Consider the following 18,877-nt stretch of genomic DNA (forward strand, 5'->3'; position numbering starts at 1 on the left):
TTCTCACAGGTTTACAGGCAGAACATGATGAACAAGATTGTTCTTATATATTCTTGTCTTTTGTTAAGTCTCCTTACTCCTCATTTGTTAAAAGTCTCCAGTTTTAACTCTTAGCAAGAATTGATTTTAAAAAGTTCCCAAGTCAGTTTATGTAGTTTCTTGATCATGCGGAGATGTATAATCACCAGAAGAAGAACTCTCACCACTGAATTCAGGAAGCCTCTCTCAAACTCAGTCCAATACTTAATAAAACTGTTTTTGCAGACCTTGTTTCCATCCTCTGGAAGGCTTTAAACACAGTGAGGCAAGTTTTAACATCCTCATTCTTCTCCATTCTCTCTACAGTTGCTTGCCACTGATGTGTCAAATAGATTGCCAGCAGCACAGCATGTAGATACTTGTGAGTTAGCCTCCAGGCTTCCTTTATAAAAGGAGAACTTTTGCTGATCCAAACATTGTTTGGTCAGCTATTGCTCTGACATGACATGCTTACAGGGGCTGATTGTAATTTGTCATTTCCAACCCAGAAGTCCAGTAGAGGAAGGAAAGAAGATGGGAACACTTGAACAGAGCCTGGACTTTTAAATGATTCTTGAAGATGATGGCAAGAGGGTGACAGATGCAAATGTACATTCTTTATAAAGAGCAGCAATGGAAGACAGAATGGCTGGTATCCTATTAGTGACATATGCAGGTATTAATCCATTTTACACCTCTGTATGCCCCCCCCCCCCATTTCAGATACTGGTATTGTCTTCGACCTCTGGAACTGCTAAAGTCCCCCATGGATTCACCATTATGCTGTGGCAGCCAATACAATTATCTAATTTCTGGGGCACTATTTAGAGAACAGCTAGAAGTTCACATGCATGAAGCCGTAAGCCTTTAATTTGGCACCAAGAGAGAGAACTTCAGTTGAGTTGTTCAGCTCAGCTCATCCCCTCCTTAAAAAATCATTTTGATGGCATATGGGATAGCTTAAAAGCTACAATGGTTTATCCTAACTGAAAATGAAGTCTAAGCGTTTCAGTTACCTAAACTCTGGCCCAGTCATAGTAATTTTCTCAGCAATAATTTCCCAGGAAATCCAAGATCATTAGACTGTTGACATGCTACAAACGTGAAGCTTTCCAGTTCTTAGAAATGAGTAATAGAAGGTAATACGGAATTATTTAATCTAAAGTTTTACTGTAATACAGTAATACAGAATTATTAAATCTACAGATGGTCCAAGAACATAGGCTTGTCAAGAACGCTGTCAAACTGTTTCTCTGGCTAGGATCATAAAGGAGTGATACTTGAGGAGGCATTCAACATTTACTGTTCACTGATTTTTCGTATTCCATTTTTAATATAATAGCTGTATTCTTTCATTCTGCTTTTTCTATCATTTGAAAGGCAATAATGGATTACTACATACTTTTAATTGCTATTCAAAAGGCATTAATCATGAGATCTTTTAAGAACAGTGATTCACAAAAAAAGTCTTTGGAAGTAGATTATCAACCCACACTTTATTGTGAGAAAATTAAGGAATTCCAAGTAGTTCACTTCTATTATCTCATTTCCTCTAGCTCCTAAACATTAACACTCAGCTAGGTGCAGCAATAAATTATAACCTCCTGTACATTTATTTTTAATTTCATCTTGCAAAAGAATTCACCAAAGGGCTAAGAAATGATATGTCTGCCATTGAGTATCACCCACAAGTGTGTTATGAAGCACTAACAGCCTGCCCCAGAGGACAGCAGTAATTCTATGCTTTGTACAAACTTACTGGCAGTAAAGAAAAGAAAAAATAGGCCAGAGAGAAATGGTTCTTCATGTGGTTATGGCGCTTCTCTTTTTCTATATTATTTTCACTATTCATATAATTGCAGAACTTAATACCTCAATTTAGCAAGAGAGTGGTTATTGGAGGAAATATATCCAGGTGGACAAAATTCTGTCCTGTTTCCTATGAGAAACACAATTCACCCTCCAGTTGGGGAAGGATCAGTGACAATTTATTTATTTATTTATTTTTATGCTGCCTTTCTCCCAAAAGGGGACCTGAGGCAGCACACAATATAAAAACACATTAAAACAAAACTTTTAAAAAACAATTAAAATAACCCAATTAAAACGCTACAAAATTAAAATTTAAGACATACAAAAGTTAAAGACATAATCTAAAAATCTAAAACAACTCCACCAACAGCTTCAAGCCACCCCTTTCGTTGGTCTGTTTCACTCCTAAGTGAATACTCTGGCTCAGCTGACAATCTTACCCCAACTCACAAAGTGAATGAACATTCACATTTTTATATGTTCATTTTGCATTTTTAAAAAATTGATTGACAGACTATGTTACATATTCTAGAGATTTTTTATGACATAATGGGAGGCCAGTCAATTTATTCTGTTAAAAACTAGCAGAATGTTTGTTTTCCAGAGCTTGACTGAGGTGCTTCCACATTACATTGTAAAGAGCAATAGTGGCACTGCTTTCTACCTAGAATACTTGGAAAAGAAATGTCCAAGTATTAAAAAATCTCTCTCTCTCTCTGTCACACACACGGGGGGGGGGGGGGGGGGTTCCTTGTTTAACTCGTTATAACAGTGTTTTTTATTTAGCAATATTGTTTCGGGAACAAGAACTAATGGCCAGTAGGAGAGTATAACAGGAATAGGAAGAAAAATATGAAGGAAGAAGTATGTTAGCTTTATAAGACACAGAAGACACATCTGAACCTTAAGGGAGCATCTTCCATATTGACTCATCTGCCACATCATCCACAACGAGATTAAAGTACACTGCAGATCATTTTGTGATACAATGTTGAGTGCAAGCTCATTCAAACTACTGGACAAGCCTGTTGGGTCTCACTGTTGCTCTGTATATGGAAGCGTACAGCCTAGAAAAGAAGCAACACATTTTTGTGGCAGCACAATACAACAGGAGGTATTAAATACTATAAAGACTTAAAAAGGAAGGCAAGCTCTATAGGAACTTAGGAAGCCACCCTGTACTAATAAGGAGGTTTAGCCTTCTTAAATCAAGCACTGAGAACCACTGCTGATCCTGCAGATATTTTGAAATCCAGCTTTTAGAATCCCTGACTATTCTCCATATTGGCTGGAGTTTATGGGAGCCTAAGTCTAAAATATCTGGACAGCAAAGTTGAGAAACACGGGCCTACTATACTCAGTGGTGTATTCACACAGAATGTTTTGCCTGTTCTACCTGGAAATGCCAAGAACTGAAATCAGGACACTGCATGCAAATAATAAGCAGACGCTATATAGCCCATCTTAGTAAAGCCTGGTCACCTTTATTGGTGCACTGACTGACTGTTTCTGGGAATAAATTTAAGTATTTCCAGGAAATCTTGGAATTATGGGTTTAAAAACAGCACAAAGCACCCAACAGTGGAAACTTTTGCCTGAAGCAATTTTTCAACTATGAGCTAAATATCTTTTTTAAAAAATGCTTCTAAGAACACAAGGCTTTAAATGCCAACTTGCAGCAGATATAAGTCAAAAACTGGCTTCCATTGCTGGCTATGATACTTCCTTTCACCATGACTTGTGCATTCATGCACAATCCCTATAAACACTAAAACAAATGTGTTTCAGAAGGAGTTGTAAGGTTGGAAAGATGTCAGAGATTGGACTCTCTCTAAACCTATTCAGATTTCAGTTTTTATTATATAGGAATAATCACAAAACAGCATTAAAAATGTTCATCTCCAGTTTGCAGTATACTCCTTATACAACTAAATTGTGAAGGACCTCAAATGTAGAGCCAATGAATGAAAAGCCAATATATTTTAAATTATCAGAATAGTATAAGATGTTGCCTGACTGTGAAAATAAAGTGCAAACCCCTTTGTAACTGAAAGAAAATAATTATACCAAGGTCTATTTATTTGATGCACATAAATACATGCTGATAGTGATACAGTTCATTTTTCTTTTCAGCAGAGTTTACTGGAAGCTTGATCACAATGGAACAGCTTCCAGGGGATAGGCTTTCAATGTTTTTCTTTCACATTCCACAGTATTTCCATTTGCTTAATCAAGACCTGTTGGTGGGTCATTTTGTTTGTTTCTTACTCTAGACAAACTGGCAGCAAATTTGGAGAATCTGGAATACACTTTATTATTATTATATTTTATTTTTTTATATCCCGCCTTTCTCCCAATATAGGGACTCAAGGTGGCAAATACTTTTGCCCTCCCCAAGTACTAGTGGGTTGCAATGTTCTTTAATCCTGAAATAAAATTTTTTGCTCATCCCCATTTGGGCAGAGACATTGGTATCTATGAATGTTTTTTGTCTACGAAAATACTTTCCAGGTACATGCACCATGTTCCCATGTTCCCAAAGCAAACACAATGTTTTTTTAAAGGTTTTAGTTACTTACTGATCCCTTTTCCATCACTCTGTTAAGCATGACAACACCACGGCTTTTCTGTTCCCAAATCATCTCCCAAAAGTGACCACAAGTATTTGGCAGAGGACCCTGCAATGATACAAAACTTTTGGAGTGAGAAATGTCCATATGGTACCAGTTCAAAGTACTATAATGAATAAAAAATTATTTAGTATTTTAAACTCAACATAGTGAGTGGCTTCTAGTTTTGGACTGCTAAATATATCAAGCACTTCTGTTAGCACAAATTGTTAAATAATAATAGTTAAATATGCATAACTTATAAAGGTTGTTGGCAAATATTGGAAAAAAAATCAATGTCCTTACTTGCCAGAAGGGAAATGGGAAAAAAATTCTAAGAAAGCTTGCCCAGAAAAAGGACAAACATGTCAATCTGCAGGATACATTTAAGAAATCTGTCCAGTCAACAAACCTATGATTCATAGAGATGGGGGACAATAAAAACTAACTGCTAGGAAGTTTGACCTTTTTAAACATTTCATGAAAAATCTTGGCATAGCACTGACAAAGGAGGTCAGGAAGAGTTTACTATTCCAGCTAGATGTTTACCCTAATCACTTTTAAAGTAACCTCTCTGCTAGGTCAAAGTTTCTTCCTTTCCCACCACTTCTAATCCAGTGTCTTGAGGTATTAAAACTTTTAAATGTTGCTCAGAATTTAAGCTGCAAAACACACACACACACACACACACACTCCAAATATGGCACCAGCTTCGAAGTACTGCAATGATCTGGGTCTCTTAGAAAGAAAAATGGATTGATCAGGGGCTGAAAGTTATGTCATTGCTCCACCACTGATTCTTAATATCAACCAAATGGTATGTCATTAAATATAACAGTTAAATAATTCAGAATAGATAACACCAGGTATTGGAGCCAGAGGGGTTTGGAACAGTCTGGTCAAGTTCAGGAGATTAAGTACAAAACGTCTTAGTTCCTTCTTGTTATTATTGTTGTGTGCTGTCAACTTGCTTCTGATGTATGAGGACCTCAGGTGAACCTATCATAGGGTTTTTTTGGGGAAGTTTATTCAGAGGGGATTCGCCAGTGCCATTCTCTTAAGGCTGAGAGTGTGATTTGCCCAAGTTCACCCAACGGGTTTATATGGCTGAGCTGGGATTCAAACCCTGGTGCCCAGAGTCATACTCTAACACTTCAACTCACGATACCATGCTGGCTCCCTTAGTCCCTTAACACCTGATTAGTTGGGCATGGATATTTGACTTTCAAATGTATAAATTTTCTGGGGCCATATTTCATTTTAGATGATCATTTTGAACAAATTCCAGAGTCCTACAGAAAATGATTCATGCAACCATTTTAATAATGATAAAGAATATGCCCTCACATGTTCATACTAAAAACTGTCAGACCAAAATTTAGGTCATATGGAGATGGAAGCCTGGAAGTCTGATACTATGCTGCTCTTTGTTGAGTCCTGACATATATTAATTCTGTCCATTTAATGTGCTAGACCAGATACTTTTCTTCCTGATGTTTTCAGTTCACTCCTACCATTTTTACTTTTAGTACTTTTTAAGCTAAAGAACAGCTCTTTCTCACCATGTGCAAACTAATTTTGGTCACGTTTTTATTAACATTTCTCCAGAATCCTCATACAGAACTAAGTCAACACACACACACAAATGCTAATACACATCTTAGTAGCTCAGCCCCAAATACATCAAAGGCAAAGGGTTGGAGTAGAAGCATATAAGCACATGAGTATCTTGAAAGTACCTGAGGGAAGAAAAATCAACCAAAGGAAACAGCTTCCGAAAGAAAAAAGTTACATGATTGATCATATCATCAACTATTAATAAGAAGGGTGGGGCACACAGCTTCCTGTATTGTGCTTTTAGGAAGTAGATGATTTGATCCAACAATAGCAAGACATATACTGGGAGGAATTAAGGAGATTCTCAAACATCCCCTGGAAACTGTTCATGCTCTCCCCACCCCTGAAATTCATTTCTCAGATTGATTTATGTAAGGATTCGAATCTCACATTTTATGTACACAACTGATTATCTAGGTAAGAGAGAGGTAAAACTATGCTTGACAAAGTGACTTAGACCATGAAAGCATGAAAATACTCTTAAATGATAGACAGAGGAAAGAAACCTCCAAATGCTAACATTCTTGAGTGGAGCTTATGAGCAGAGAGGATTTCAGAATGCTGACAATGAAGGACAGGTTGCTTACCTGTAACTGTAGTTCTTCGAGTAGTCATCTGCGAATCCACACAAATGGGTTATTCTGCACCTGCGCAGCAATTTCGGATCCTACTGGAATCGCTAGGGAAGACGTTTTGGCAGTAGATCCGCCCACCCTCTATATAGGCTCAGTGTCTTCCTGCCCTTTCTCAGTTCAAACAGTCCGCCATAAGAGCAGACAAGGAAGAAAGCGCAGGACACAACAGAGGAGAGGATGGGTGGGATTTGTGTGGATTTGCAGATGATCACTCGAAGAACTACAGTTATAACTAAGCAACATGTCCTTCTTCTTCGTGGTCTCTGCGAATCACACAAATGGGTTAGACTGACAAGCTGAATTTATCCCGGAGGAGGGTGTGTCCTGGCAATAAATAAAGCTATTTATTAGGGAAAACAGTGTGATTGTGTGTCATTTAATAGTTGTCAACTAACCTCAATGTGTTGCAGAAAGAAGCATGGCTCTGCCAAAGGCTGCCTCACGACGTTGTCTGGTATCAAGTCTGTAATGCTTGATAAGGGTCAGCGGCTGTGACCAGACTGCAGCCTTACAAATGTCCTCCAAGGGGATGCCGGGCAGGAAGGCAGAGAAAGTAGCTACCGCCCTGGTTGCATGGGCTCAAATTCGAGCAGGGGGAGTCTTCCCAAAAAGTTCACAAGAGAAGTGGATAGTGGAGGTCACCCACTTAGAGAAACGTTGGGGGGGGGGGGGGTGACAGGCAATCCCAGTTTAGGGATGGTGTAAAAGATGAAAAGCTGCCGAGAACGCCTTGAGACCAAAGTCCTGTTGAGGTAGAAAGCCAGAGCCCGCCTGACATCAAGAGAGTGGAGTCGACGTTTGGTGTCAGTGGTCGGGTTCGGGGCAAGGGTTGGAAGAACAATGTCTTGGTTGAGATGGAAGATAGAAAATATATTTGGCAAAAAGGGGGGGGGGGCAACGGGGCGAAGTGTGCTGGAAAACTTCAAAAGTACAGTTTGCCTTGGTCAGAATCCTTCTTTTTTGGATGGGTTGTTTGTATTTCGATTTTGACTGGCGTTTTCCCGATGACTGCTGTTGAGAAGGAAAACGCTGTTGTTGGAAATCAGGAGGTTGATTGGGTCTACCCTGGTTGGGGGGGGGGGGGGTAGGAAGGTCTTTACCATCTAGAATGGTGTTGGTATGGGTGGGGAGAGCGAGAAGTTGTTGAGGATTATATACCGTTTTTACAGGCTGTGTTTCTCATCTTGTTCTTGAAATCCAATGTTTCGTCTGTGTCCTTAAGGAAAAGGCCGGAAGCATCAAAAGGGAGCTCTTCAATGGCCAGTCGGACCTGGGGTGTCAGGTTGGACGATCTCAGCCAGGCATAGCGACGGAGGGTAACGGCTGTTGAGAGTTGTCTGATGGTGCAATCAGCAGAGTGCCTGATCGAGGTGATCTGTTGAGCGGCCAGAGAATGTGCCTCGGCGTGAACTGTAAGGGCAGGTGTTTGTTTTCCTCTGAGAGGTTGTCAGAGAGGAAGAGCACATTCCCACAAGTGCTGTTGGTAAGCAGCCATACAGGCTGCATAGCAAGCGACTTTGAGGTCTAGGATCGCTAAGGCATAGGACTTCCTAGACATGGAGTCCAGTTTGCGACCCCGTGTCGTATGGAATCGAAGCCGCTTCCACAATAGCTGAGTTGTAATGGGGGTGCTCAAAGAGCCAAGCGTCAGGTTCCCTGTGCTGCTCACACAGCAGACAAAAGGAACTGAGAAAGGGCAGGAAGACACCGTGCCTATATAAAGGAGGGTGGAGCTACCGCCAAAAAGTCTTCCCAAGTGATTCCAGTAGGATACGAAATTGCTGCGCAGGCGCAGAATAACCCATTTGTGTGATTCGCAGAGACCACGAAGAACTATAATTTATAACTCTAGCTATACAGATGACAAAAAGAAAAGCCCTCTGCATATAAAATTCCTTTTTCAGCGCTATTGCAAACCACAAAGCCAGACACTAAGAGTTTATGAATACATCTTTTCAATGGGGTTCCTAATTCTTTGAAATTCACATTTCATATCAAAAATTTCCTCAGTATCCAACATAATAGATCACTGATAGGTACTCTTTTCTTAGTCAGACCCCTCACTTTTCAACCAACTTCTCCTAGTTCCCACATCCTCTGTGTCACACTGTGCAACTCTACCATAATGAAATATTATGTAATTGGGGAAATTACACACAGACTATATGCTTGTGAGTTTCAAAGACTAGATAAGAGGAAAGAAACAGAATAAATGGATTCTTTCTCTGCTCTTCAAAGCACTTACCTGTGTGAGTATGTAGCTTCTATTTGCTTCTTCCATTTTTATCAAACTAGCATTGATATAATCATTATCACCTTGCTGCAGCTTAATTCGACTGTGGTCAACTGTAAAACAAGACAAAATGCAACACACACACACACACACACACACACACACACACACACACAGAGAGAATGTTAAACACATGGCACAACATCTTTCATTTCTAGATAATGAAATACTAAACAACACCTATTGTAGATGGTTCTAAAGATTATTTATTGATTGATTGATTGGTAAAAGGAAATCGAGGAAGGGGGAGGAATAGCTGAGATTTAACAATGTGTGAAATTGACAACTGATGTTATCATTACGATTTATAGTCTATACAGTCAAAGGCAGCCCTTTAGAATGCATATCTTATACAAGTCTTTGCTTATATTCTCAGAAGAAAGCCGAATCTCAATAAGCAAGAAACTTAATCACTCAATTTGTACTATTACATATATTTTATTCAATAAATGTTTCTCCTAACCCAGCCAGCAATTATCAATAACCAAACTACTTTGACAGTAACTGCACTCCATTTTAAAGAACTGAAGTTTACTCTATTTAGCCAATCCAGATATAGAAAAATCCCCTCATTTTACAGGAAAACCAAACTGACTGGAAGCCATATCATCATCTAAAATGAACAAAATCAATGGTGGCTACCACAAAAAGAACCTCTAGAACTGACCAGTAAGCAAAATTATGTGCAACATTATAGCTTCTATTGAGTTTTCCTGGAAGACTCAACAGATTTTTAGTCTATTAAGTGATTGTAGAGATTTTCTAGTACATGGGAAAAACTCTATGTTCTACTTTAATGTATACAGAAGATATGTGACTATAGTGTACATTACAATTTTCAAAGTAAGTTGTCATGAGATATCAAGTACATCATGACTTGTCAGAACTAATGCTCCGTTGGATGTGGACCATAGGGGCTGGATTTCAAATCAGTCACCATCTCTTAGACAGACTTAACTAATAGGGCCACTGTAATTATGAAATGTGTTGGCTCCACGTATACTGCTCTGATTGGTGGGACTGACATTAAAATCACCTCTTTGAGATGTGACCATGGCAGCTAGATAAGATAGCTTTAAAAAGGTATTGGAAAATATATAGAGGTTAGATTTTTTTTTTAAATTTTTATTATTAAAACAAATAACACAACGAAGAAAGAAAATAATATATACACAGAAAACATACAATCAATCCATCTATATACATCAGACATATCAATAACAAATAACAAATATCCAATAAATAATATGAAATAAAAAGGAGAAAGAAAAAAAACATGACATACAAAAATACAATTATACCCACACTTCGTACTTATTTGTTCGCAAGAGGAAATCCTTCTATGATTACACTCACCCTCAAATCTATATAGAGGTTAGATTGATTATTTGGTTGCATTTTTACAGACAGGAGGAGGGTGTGAGGATATGTGTGGCACTTTCTGCTTCGTTTGGCTGCAGTCACTTTGGAACCAAATAATTTGATTACCTTAGGGTATGTGTACCATGACTTGGGGGTGGCATCATTTGCTACTCTGCTTTAGACACTCCCCAAAAGTTGGGCTGGCCTTGTACATAGACCTTTCAGGTGGTTCCACAAGGAATATCAGGAAACTAGCCTACTTTCCAATTAGCTATTATAAATTTTGGAGACAACAGCTTGTATCTACTAGAATAAATACATGAAAATATAGTAGAAAATATACTAGAACCTGCAATTCAGGAAATCCTGTTTAAATCAACAGCATTTTAAAAGGAACATATTTATTAAAGGAAAAAAGTATAATTTTATTTTGATATGCTTAACATTTTGCAGACTGAGGCAAAAATAGACAATAAATATAGAGCAAGACCATGCTTGCAAGCTCTTTTATATTAAATAAGTCTAGCTCTTCTGCATCATTTTATAGATGTACTATTCTTCTCCTTCTTCCAAACGAGAACAAAGTCATTTCCTGTATAGTTCATGTACAGGTGCTGTCACCAACCCAGTAGTTTTCATGGCAAGCACAAATTATAGTTTGCCAGTTTCCCCAAAATGGAAAGAAATGTCATTTATCAAGAGGAAACAAAATGCTGCATATGAGGAAAGGGGAGGATTCAGAATGCAAATCAAAAAAGTGCAGCCAACCATGGCTTGGAATTACATCTGAACCATCCAATTCTTTTTCACAGACTAGGTAAAGGTATTCCCTGTTCAAGTCATGTCCGACCATAGGGAGCAGTGCTCATCTCCATTACTAAGAGCCGAAGAGCCAATGTTGTCAGAGACTACTCTGTGGTCGTGTGGCCAGCATGATTGCACAGAATGCTGTTTACTTTCCCACCGGAATGACATCTATTTATCTACTTGCATTTGCATGTTTCGAACAGTTAGGTTGGCAGAAGCTGGGACTAGCTGCCCTCTCCATTTCCTGAGAACACCTGGCTGCTAGCCCCAAGGACGCTGAGCCTTTCCTCCACCTGGACCAGAGACAACAATGGCAGAGGAGTCAGCAGGCTGCTTTCTCTCTTATTTCATGTGGGACTCAGAGGGGAGATATGGCATCTGGGCGGTGATTGGGTGAGAGGAGGCTGATAAAGAAGGACAGCCCCATCTGTCCTTAGCTGTCCTACTTCATTTTGCTTGTTTTAATTGTGTAACCATGTTAACTGTTATTATGTTTTATTATTATGTAATGGTGGGGGATTGTAAGGGGACAGTATAATGTGACTATTGTTTGTATTTTATTCTATGTTGTAATATTGTTAATTGTTTTATTATTGTTTCTGTTGTAATCCACTTTGATTCCTCTGGGAAAAGGTGGAATATAAATAAATTATATTATTATTATTATTATTATTATTATTATTATTAGTGATGGGAGCTCACCCTATCATGCGGCACAAGGCCTCAAACTGCCAACCTGCCAATCTTGCAATCAACTGAGTCAGTGTCTTAACCACTTGAGCTACAGCATCCAATAAAGATTACTTCTTTGGAAAATGGTACTTTTACATACAAAAGGAATCTACAGGTTATCTGAGAGCCAGCATGGTATAGGAGTTTGAGTGTTGGATTAGGATTCTGGAGACTAGGGTACGAATTCCTTCTTGACCTTGGAAATCCACTGGGGGACCTTGAGCAAGTTTCATTCTGTTACCCTCAGAGGAAGGCAAAGGCAAACCCCCTCTGAACACATCTTGTCAAGAGAATTCCATGATACATTTGCCTTAAGGTCACCATAAATCAGAAACTACTTGAAGGAACACAACACAAATACCAGCTAACAGTAACCTATAGAAAGTATCCCACATTCAAATGATTTTAAAGGGACAGAATACTTACAGGGGCTGACATCTCTGTACCTGTTGCGATTTTTATTTCTAGGAAGTTTGGCCACCTTACATGGAAAGTCACTGGCTTCATGTCTTATATCCTGGAAGGAAATAAATGAAAACATTTGTAAACACATAAAGGACTTACAGTTCAGTATATATTCCCCCTGCCCCAATTTAGTTAATTCAGAAAAATCACTGAATGCTATTGGCTTATCACCATGCCTTGATTTTGCCTGGAGAGTTTGCACAGCAATTGTTAAGAACAACTACTTTTAACCATTCTCTTTGGAGAATTCAGGTTTATGTGACTGGCTGGTAGGTTAGCACAGCCACCCAAGTTGCTTTGGGGAGTAAGAATATTAGTGCCCATCTCTTATGTGACATATAGCATTAAGTGTGATGTCACTGTCAAAACAAAATGTACCAGCATGGGTTGCTTTAACTGGAAAGGGCTCAGTAATGTAAGCAGAGGAGCTAAACAAGGATATCTAAAGGAACACATTTGTTCTTCAGTATCCTACACACCACCATATCATTAATACATATAAATAGCTAAAGGCTACAAACATGTGGTTAAGATAAGAACCCACGTTTTCTTGAGTCATCAGAAAGCTGTGCTAGAGCTACTTAATTCAGAAGGATTTTTTGTACTCAAGGAATTCTATGCATCAAGACCGCAATACAGTTTTTAAACAGATGAAGCCACCCAATGTTTGTACCAATCACTTTTATCTTTTGAATCTCACAAATAATTCAACATTCACTTGAATAAAGTGGACAATTTTTGTTCAGCCTTAGTATATTTCAAACATAAAGTGGGAGCTTAATAAAGAAAGTATACAAGAAAAGATATGAAAGGCATAGTGCAGACTGAGAAATAAAGAGAGATTACAAGATCCTGTCTAAACTATGATACACACACCCACACACACAAGCTGGTATATGGAAACTCAAGAAATCCCAGGACGGGGCTCTTGCCCGTGTAGAATTAACTGTAAAGTTCAGCTATAAAAGGCCATCCAAGAAAATTAAACAAAATCCTGGGCGAAACGCATCATTTTCCACTAGGCTTAAAGCCATTTTGGTTTATTTTGTTAACTAAATAAATGTAAGGCAACTGACACAAAGACCATGCAAATTCACTTAATGTTCTTTAGTCCTTTCAGACATAGTAGATAATTGAGTGCCAGGTTGCAATTAAGTAAGGAGCTGGACAGACTGGGAGAAAGGGGCGGTGAGATGTTGCCCCTTTCTGCCCCGGATGGAGACCGCGCCAATCCTGCTGGGACCTCCGGGAGGCCTAAAAAGAACCCGCTCCCTGGCAGGTTCTTTTTAGACCATGCTCGCATGCCATGATGATGTCCACGCAACACGGTGCTGCACAAGCATGGACGTCATCATGGTGTGCCCCGTATGGGCAGGCAGGTGTGCAGCATGATGGTGGTCAGGGTGCGCGGCAGGACTGCTGAGCATGTAAACGCTCAGCTCCCACGCAACTCTAGTTTGGGCTCAGGCTGGCATAAAGTGCCCATCTCTACAGGTCCTAAGTTTTTAGCTCCACCAGCATGAATACCCACATTGTGGCAGACAACTCTAAACTTGCAAGTGGCCTAGAAATCACCCTGAACTACTAAGACTTCCAGAAACATTTTTATAAACATTCTCAACACATGGTAAAATCAATTCTCCAGTGTCAGAAATCATGATTAAGCTGATACATCCACTACTGGGGGAAAACACTTCCTGGGAACCAGTAGATGCAAAAACTGTTGGCTGGCAGTTAAGATCTCTTTCCTACACAAATGCTTGAGTATGTGGTTGATAGTCAATATCCAAGAAGACCTTTGCTAGAGAAGTTGGGGAATGGAATCATGCTCATTCCCTTCAAGCTCTAAATGACTCTTAGTAGTATCAGGCACATTATCCTTTTTGGAGAGATTGTCCAAGATGATGATAGCTGAGCATACCAGCTTCTCAGTGGTACTACTTATACATGGAGGACCAATATGGTAAGTTGGTGCTATGGAAGAACATTCAAATCCCACAAGCCCCCACTTGCAGTCTGGTGCAGTCCCGACACCAGTTTACCATTTATTCCCATTATACAATTTCCTTCCTTTTGCAGTGGTGGAAGAAAGGGGAGATGCAGCCCCTGCCAATTTTCATGGCCCTTCATGTACCTACAGATCTTTGGCAGTAACAAAAAAGCTGGCATTTTTCTTAAATTTGTTTGTAAACAAGTCACTCTTTGTACACCTTGTCTTAAAGGCTTTCCCCCTCTTGGCATTGCAGTGGCAGGGAAACTAATGATTTGCCTTTAGAATATAGCATACAATAGCTGATTAATACTTCCAGGAGTCTTCTCAGAGCACCATTGGGACATCATACCAAGGTGCCTTGTTTTCACCCAAATGTCAGTATTCCCTCCACAACATATTTCCTAAATTCAGCAACATAAAGGCAGGAGGTCCCAATGTGTTCAGCAGCAACCAATTTGGGATCATATCCCAGGCACAGATATTGCTTCTGTTGTAAGACAGAGATTGCACTTTCAACATAATGTTAACTAGTGAACAAGCTGAAAGATGATCTTTAGCATTAATTTTAAATGCACTGCATTTTGAGCATGAGTCATAGGATACAAATAATCTCATGTACCTGAATCATTTAGGAAAGACAGATATGGCAGCTGCTTTAGCTTATGAACTGAGAGCGAAAGGAAGAGGCAGTAAGAGGCGATAGATCATTGCTCCACACCCTTGGTATCTTTCTAGTAAATCTAAATTGAATAGCTTCCTGTTTCCTTTGTAAGAAGACTGCTTTAAGTTACATATGAGGGATCTTTAGGCTGAGGCTGAAGAAAGCATGAAGAGGTGCATGGTTGTTTGTTCTCTTGCTAAAGTGTGTCTTCCAGGAGCCTTGCCAGAGCACATTTGGTACTTCCACCAGCCACATCATAGCGGATTGTGAAATTCTTGTGGTCAGCTTGTGTCATGCCTGGTACAAATTCGTGATGGCTTTGAAATGGATTGTCAAGTCTGGAAACTGACCCATGCCCAGAGGGATGTAATCATGTTTTGCAAGCATTGGGAAACTCAAGCCTGTGAACCTACTCCAGACTGCCAGGTATTCTAACCTAGTCCATGGAGCTCCCTGGTTAGATCCATCAGCTGAGACTGGGCATGAAAGTGAGTGCTGGGGGAAGTAAAAAGAGAGTTAAACAGGGTTCACACAGAAAAGAGCTGGTCTCAAAGTGGCAGTTGTGTGTGCTTTGCCTCATTACTGAGTTAGCAACCAAAGATCCAGCCAGTGCTTCAGCAGAGGTACAATGGCACTACTGGGTCCACAGAAGAGTCCAGTCTTTCCTACCCTGAAAGGATATCTCACCTCTACCATAGTGTCTTGTGCTGTTCAGTTTCACCTCTCTTATGACCTTGGCATAATGGTTGCGCATTGGACTCTGACATGGGAGACCAGGGTTCATATGCCCACTTAGCTATGGAAACCTACTGGACGACCTTGGGCAAGTCACACAATCTCAGCCTTCAAAGAAACAACTAGTGATAGATTTGTCTTGTTGTTGCTGTTGTGTGCCATCAAGTGATTTCCAACTTATGGTGACCTTAAGGCAAACCTATCATTGGTTTTCTTGGCAAGATTTGTTCAGATGAGATTTGCCATTGCCTTCTCCTGAGGCTGAGAGCTTGTGACTTGCCCGAGGTCATCCAGTGAGTTTCATGTATGAGCTGGGAATTGAACCTTGGTCTCCAAAGGCTCAGTCCAATGCTCAAATCACTATCCAACTCTGGCTCTAGGTTTGTCTTAGGGTTGCCATAAGTCAGAAATGACTTGAAGTCACACAACAACAAATCACAAAGCCACTGGAACAGGATGTGTAGACAAAGAGCAGTTCTGGTCTCAAAAGTTACTTTATTGGACTGTAATTCTTGAACTTACCACTGGCCTTGTCAGTGTCTCCCTCCCTTCCTCCCCAAAAACCAATTCCAAGCTTTGCTTAAGTCTATGTTTTAGAAGTGTTTTAGCAAACAGAATGCCAGCAAAAATGGAACGTTTAATGCTTTGGGTACTTATTACTGGTATTTTCCTGGCAGTAGAGTAGGCAGTATTCCTGGAGCCAGAAGTGACCCTAGACCCCATTCCCCTCTCCTCTTTTGCATTACAATAGCTCAGAGTGCTTATTATCAGGTTCATCTGCAACTATTTATAGAGCACAGGATTTAACAGCCATTCATGCTTTTATAATTGAAAATATCATCTAATTCAATATATTTCATACAGAGCTGCTTCTGAATGTTTCAGAAAATGCGTAACATAGCCACCCACCTTCTTATGGAACTAGAAAAGAAGTATGCCATAAAGTTGAGGTATTTACTGGGAGTAATGTGCAATATAGCTCTGACTCATGAAGGAAATGTCTAAAAGAAGGGTTTTTATTTATTTCAAGGTGCCCAAAGAACTGGAGTACACGAACACCAAGAAAAACAGCTATAGCACCCAAAGCAAGAAGTGAGCACCAGGATGATCACTGCAGTTCCTTCCACTGAAACCCTTAAGGGGCCACACATCATAGTAAGGAAGGATAACAAAGTTAAAGCAGCCACATTGCACATTACTAACAGACTTCATGTTGTATATGTCTTTGTATTTTAACAAATGTTTAAGTATGTTTTTGGTTTCTTTAGTAAATTAATCATGGTATTGAAATCTGTAAGAAATAAGAGCATTGCAAAAAAATTAGCAGAAATGCTATTAACTGCTAATTATAGAAAAACTGTTATGTGGAATGGTCTGCTAGAGCAGGTGTGGACAACTGAGGGCCATTGGGTCCTTGCTTCTTGTTCCCACCACATTCCCCTTCATTCCTCTGCTTAAAGTTGAACTGATATGAGAATGTGGTTCACCTTTTAAGCAGGCATGGGCACAGTGCAACCAGTTGACTGCATGCAAATCATGGAGCCCATTTTGTAGCCCATAAATTCCCCATCAGTTTCTCCCCCAAGCTCCTACTTTATTTGCATAACTTTCAGGGACCCGTGGACCTCAAAACAGCACAGAAAGCTGCCAAGAATATGTGAAAACATGTAAAAATACTCCCATCCCAACCCCATAACTACTACCTCAAATGCCTTGGTTTTCCTCTGCAGTCCCTCTCAAAAAGGAAATGACAAGTGACTTGATGTCATGTCCTGTTGCCATTTTGAAAGGGGCAGCAGAAGAAAACAGAAGGATTAGAGCTTGTTTGGGACAAGCAGGTGGGCTGCCAACACTTGACTTTTGTATTATGAAGACTCCAGAAAGCCTCATATCCCCTATGCAACAATTAGGCTCTTAAAATGTTAAAATGAAAATAGGCATAAATAAAAACAGGCATTTTTAATCCTAAATGTTCTATGGGGAGAATAATTGGGGGTAGATATACAAGTATAGGTGGTGGAGCGATGAAGGGTAAGGGAGAGCATGGGAGGGTTCTGACCTTGTTGTGTTTTGGCTATAGCTACCATCCCTTCCATTTGAAGGGCTGCACCCTTGTAAGGGTTCTCACAAGAGAAAACATTATCCGGGCTGAGTAAGGTCTTCACCATTCTACTGATATCTTTTCAATGGAAAACAAATTTCCATAGAGATTCTAGTTGTTGCTGTTGTGTGCCTTCAACTTGTTTCTGGCTCATGGTGAACCTAAGGCAAACCTTTCACAGGGTTTTCTTGCCTAGATTTGTTCAGAGTGAATCTGCAGTGACTTCCTCTGAATCTGTGGTAGTCTGACTTGTCCGAGGTCACTTAGTGAGTTTCCATGATGGAGCAGGACTTCAAATCCTGGTCTCTCAGAGTCGCAGACCAATGCACACACTATGATTTGCCTCTCAACCTATTCAAACACATAAAAATCCACAATCATGGAACATGAATCAGTACTCAGTTTGTATCAGTTCATTCACTAGAACTAGCACCATCATCAATGTTACTAGAGATTACAATAACATTCATAAAAGAAAAGAAGTGAGCAAAAAGTCTGCTGAAACATGTTAAACTATGGAACATATCTGTAGTCTTTCCAGGTTATTCCTGCCTGTGGTACCAAATTTTTCATTAAAGAAGTAGTGCCCAGGAACACATCTGTTGTTGTTGTGTGCCTTGAAGTTGTTTCCAACTTATAGAGAACCTATCACGAGATTTTATTGGCAAGCTTCTTCAGAGGAAGGGTTGCAACTGCCATTCTCTGAGGCTGAGAGTGTGTAAATTGCCTAAGGTCACCCAGTGAGTTTACATGGCTGAGCCAGGATTTGAACCCTGGTCTCCAGTCACAGTCCAATGCTCAAACCACTACACTACACTGGCCCCTAGGAATACATCTACTTGTTAACTAATGTATGCTTATATTTGATATAGTGGAGACACGTCAACTCTACTTTCAGACAAGCATATATAAGTGGCAACACTGTTGATCTGATAAAGCTTTTTATGTCCTAATTTTGACTGATAGTTACAACTGGAGGAGACCCACTGAATCACTAGGATTGATCAAAGTGTAGACTTACCATTCAGCAATTGGTC

The 18,877-nt window shown here is 39.7% G+C and overlaps 1 protein-coding gene across 2 annotated transcripts in view; it reads right to left on the reverse strand.

The window, feature by feature from the left end:
• The window catches only part of PTPN1 (protein tyrosine phosphatase non-receptor type 1), a 99,824-nt gene that overhangs the window by 18,945 nt on the left and 62,002 nt on the right, over positions 1 to 18,877 (reverse strand). For both annotated transcript variants that reach the window (XM_089513839.1, XM_089513838.1), the window contains exons 2-4: positions 12,312 to 12,402; positions 8,937 to 9,037; positions 4,410 to 4,508 (exon numbers count right to left, since the gene is read on the reverse strand). In XM_089513839.1, coding sequence (XP_089369965.1) covers positions 4,410 to 4,508; positions 8,937 to 9,037; positions 12,312 to 12,402 — 291 coding nt within the window. The remainder of the gene's footprint in view (positions 1 to 4,409; positions 4,509 to 8,936; positions 9,038 to 12,311; positions 12,403 to 18,877) is intronic.

The sequence above is a fragment of the Sceloporus occidentalis genome, unplaced genomic scaffold, assembly GCF_023333645.1.
Source record: "Sceloporus occidentalis isolate IW3139 unplaced genomic scaffold, rSceOcc1.0.p SCAF_3, whole genome shotgun sequence".
Taxonomy (NCBI): Eukaryota; Metazoa; Chordata; class Lepidosauria; order Squamata; family Phrynosomatidae; genus Sceloporus; species Sceloporus occidentalis.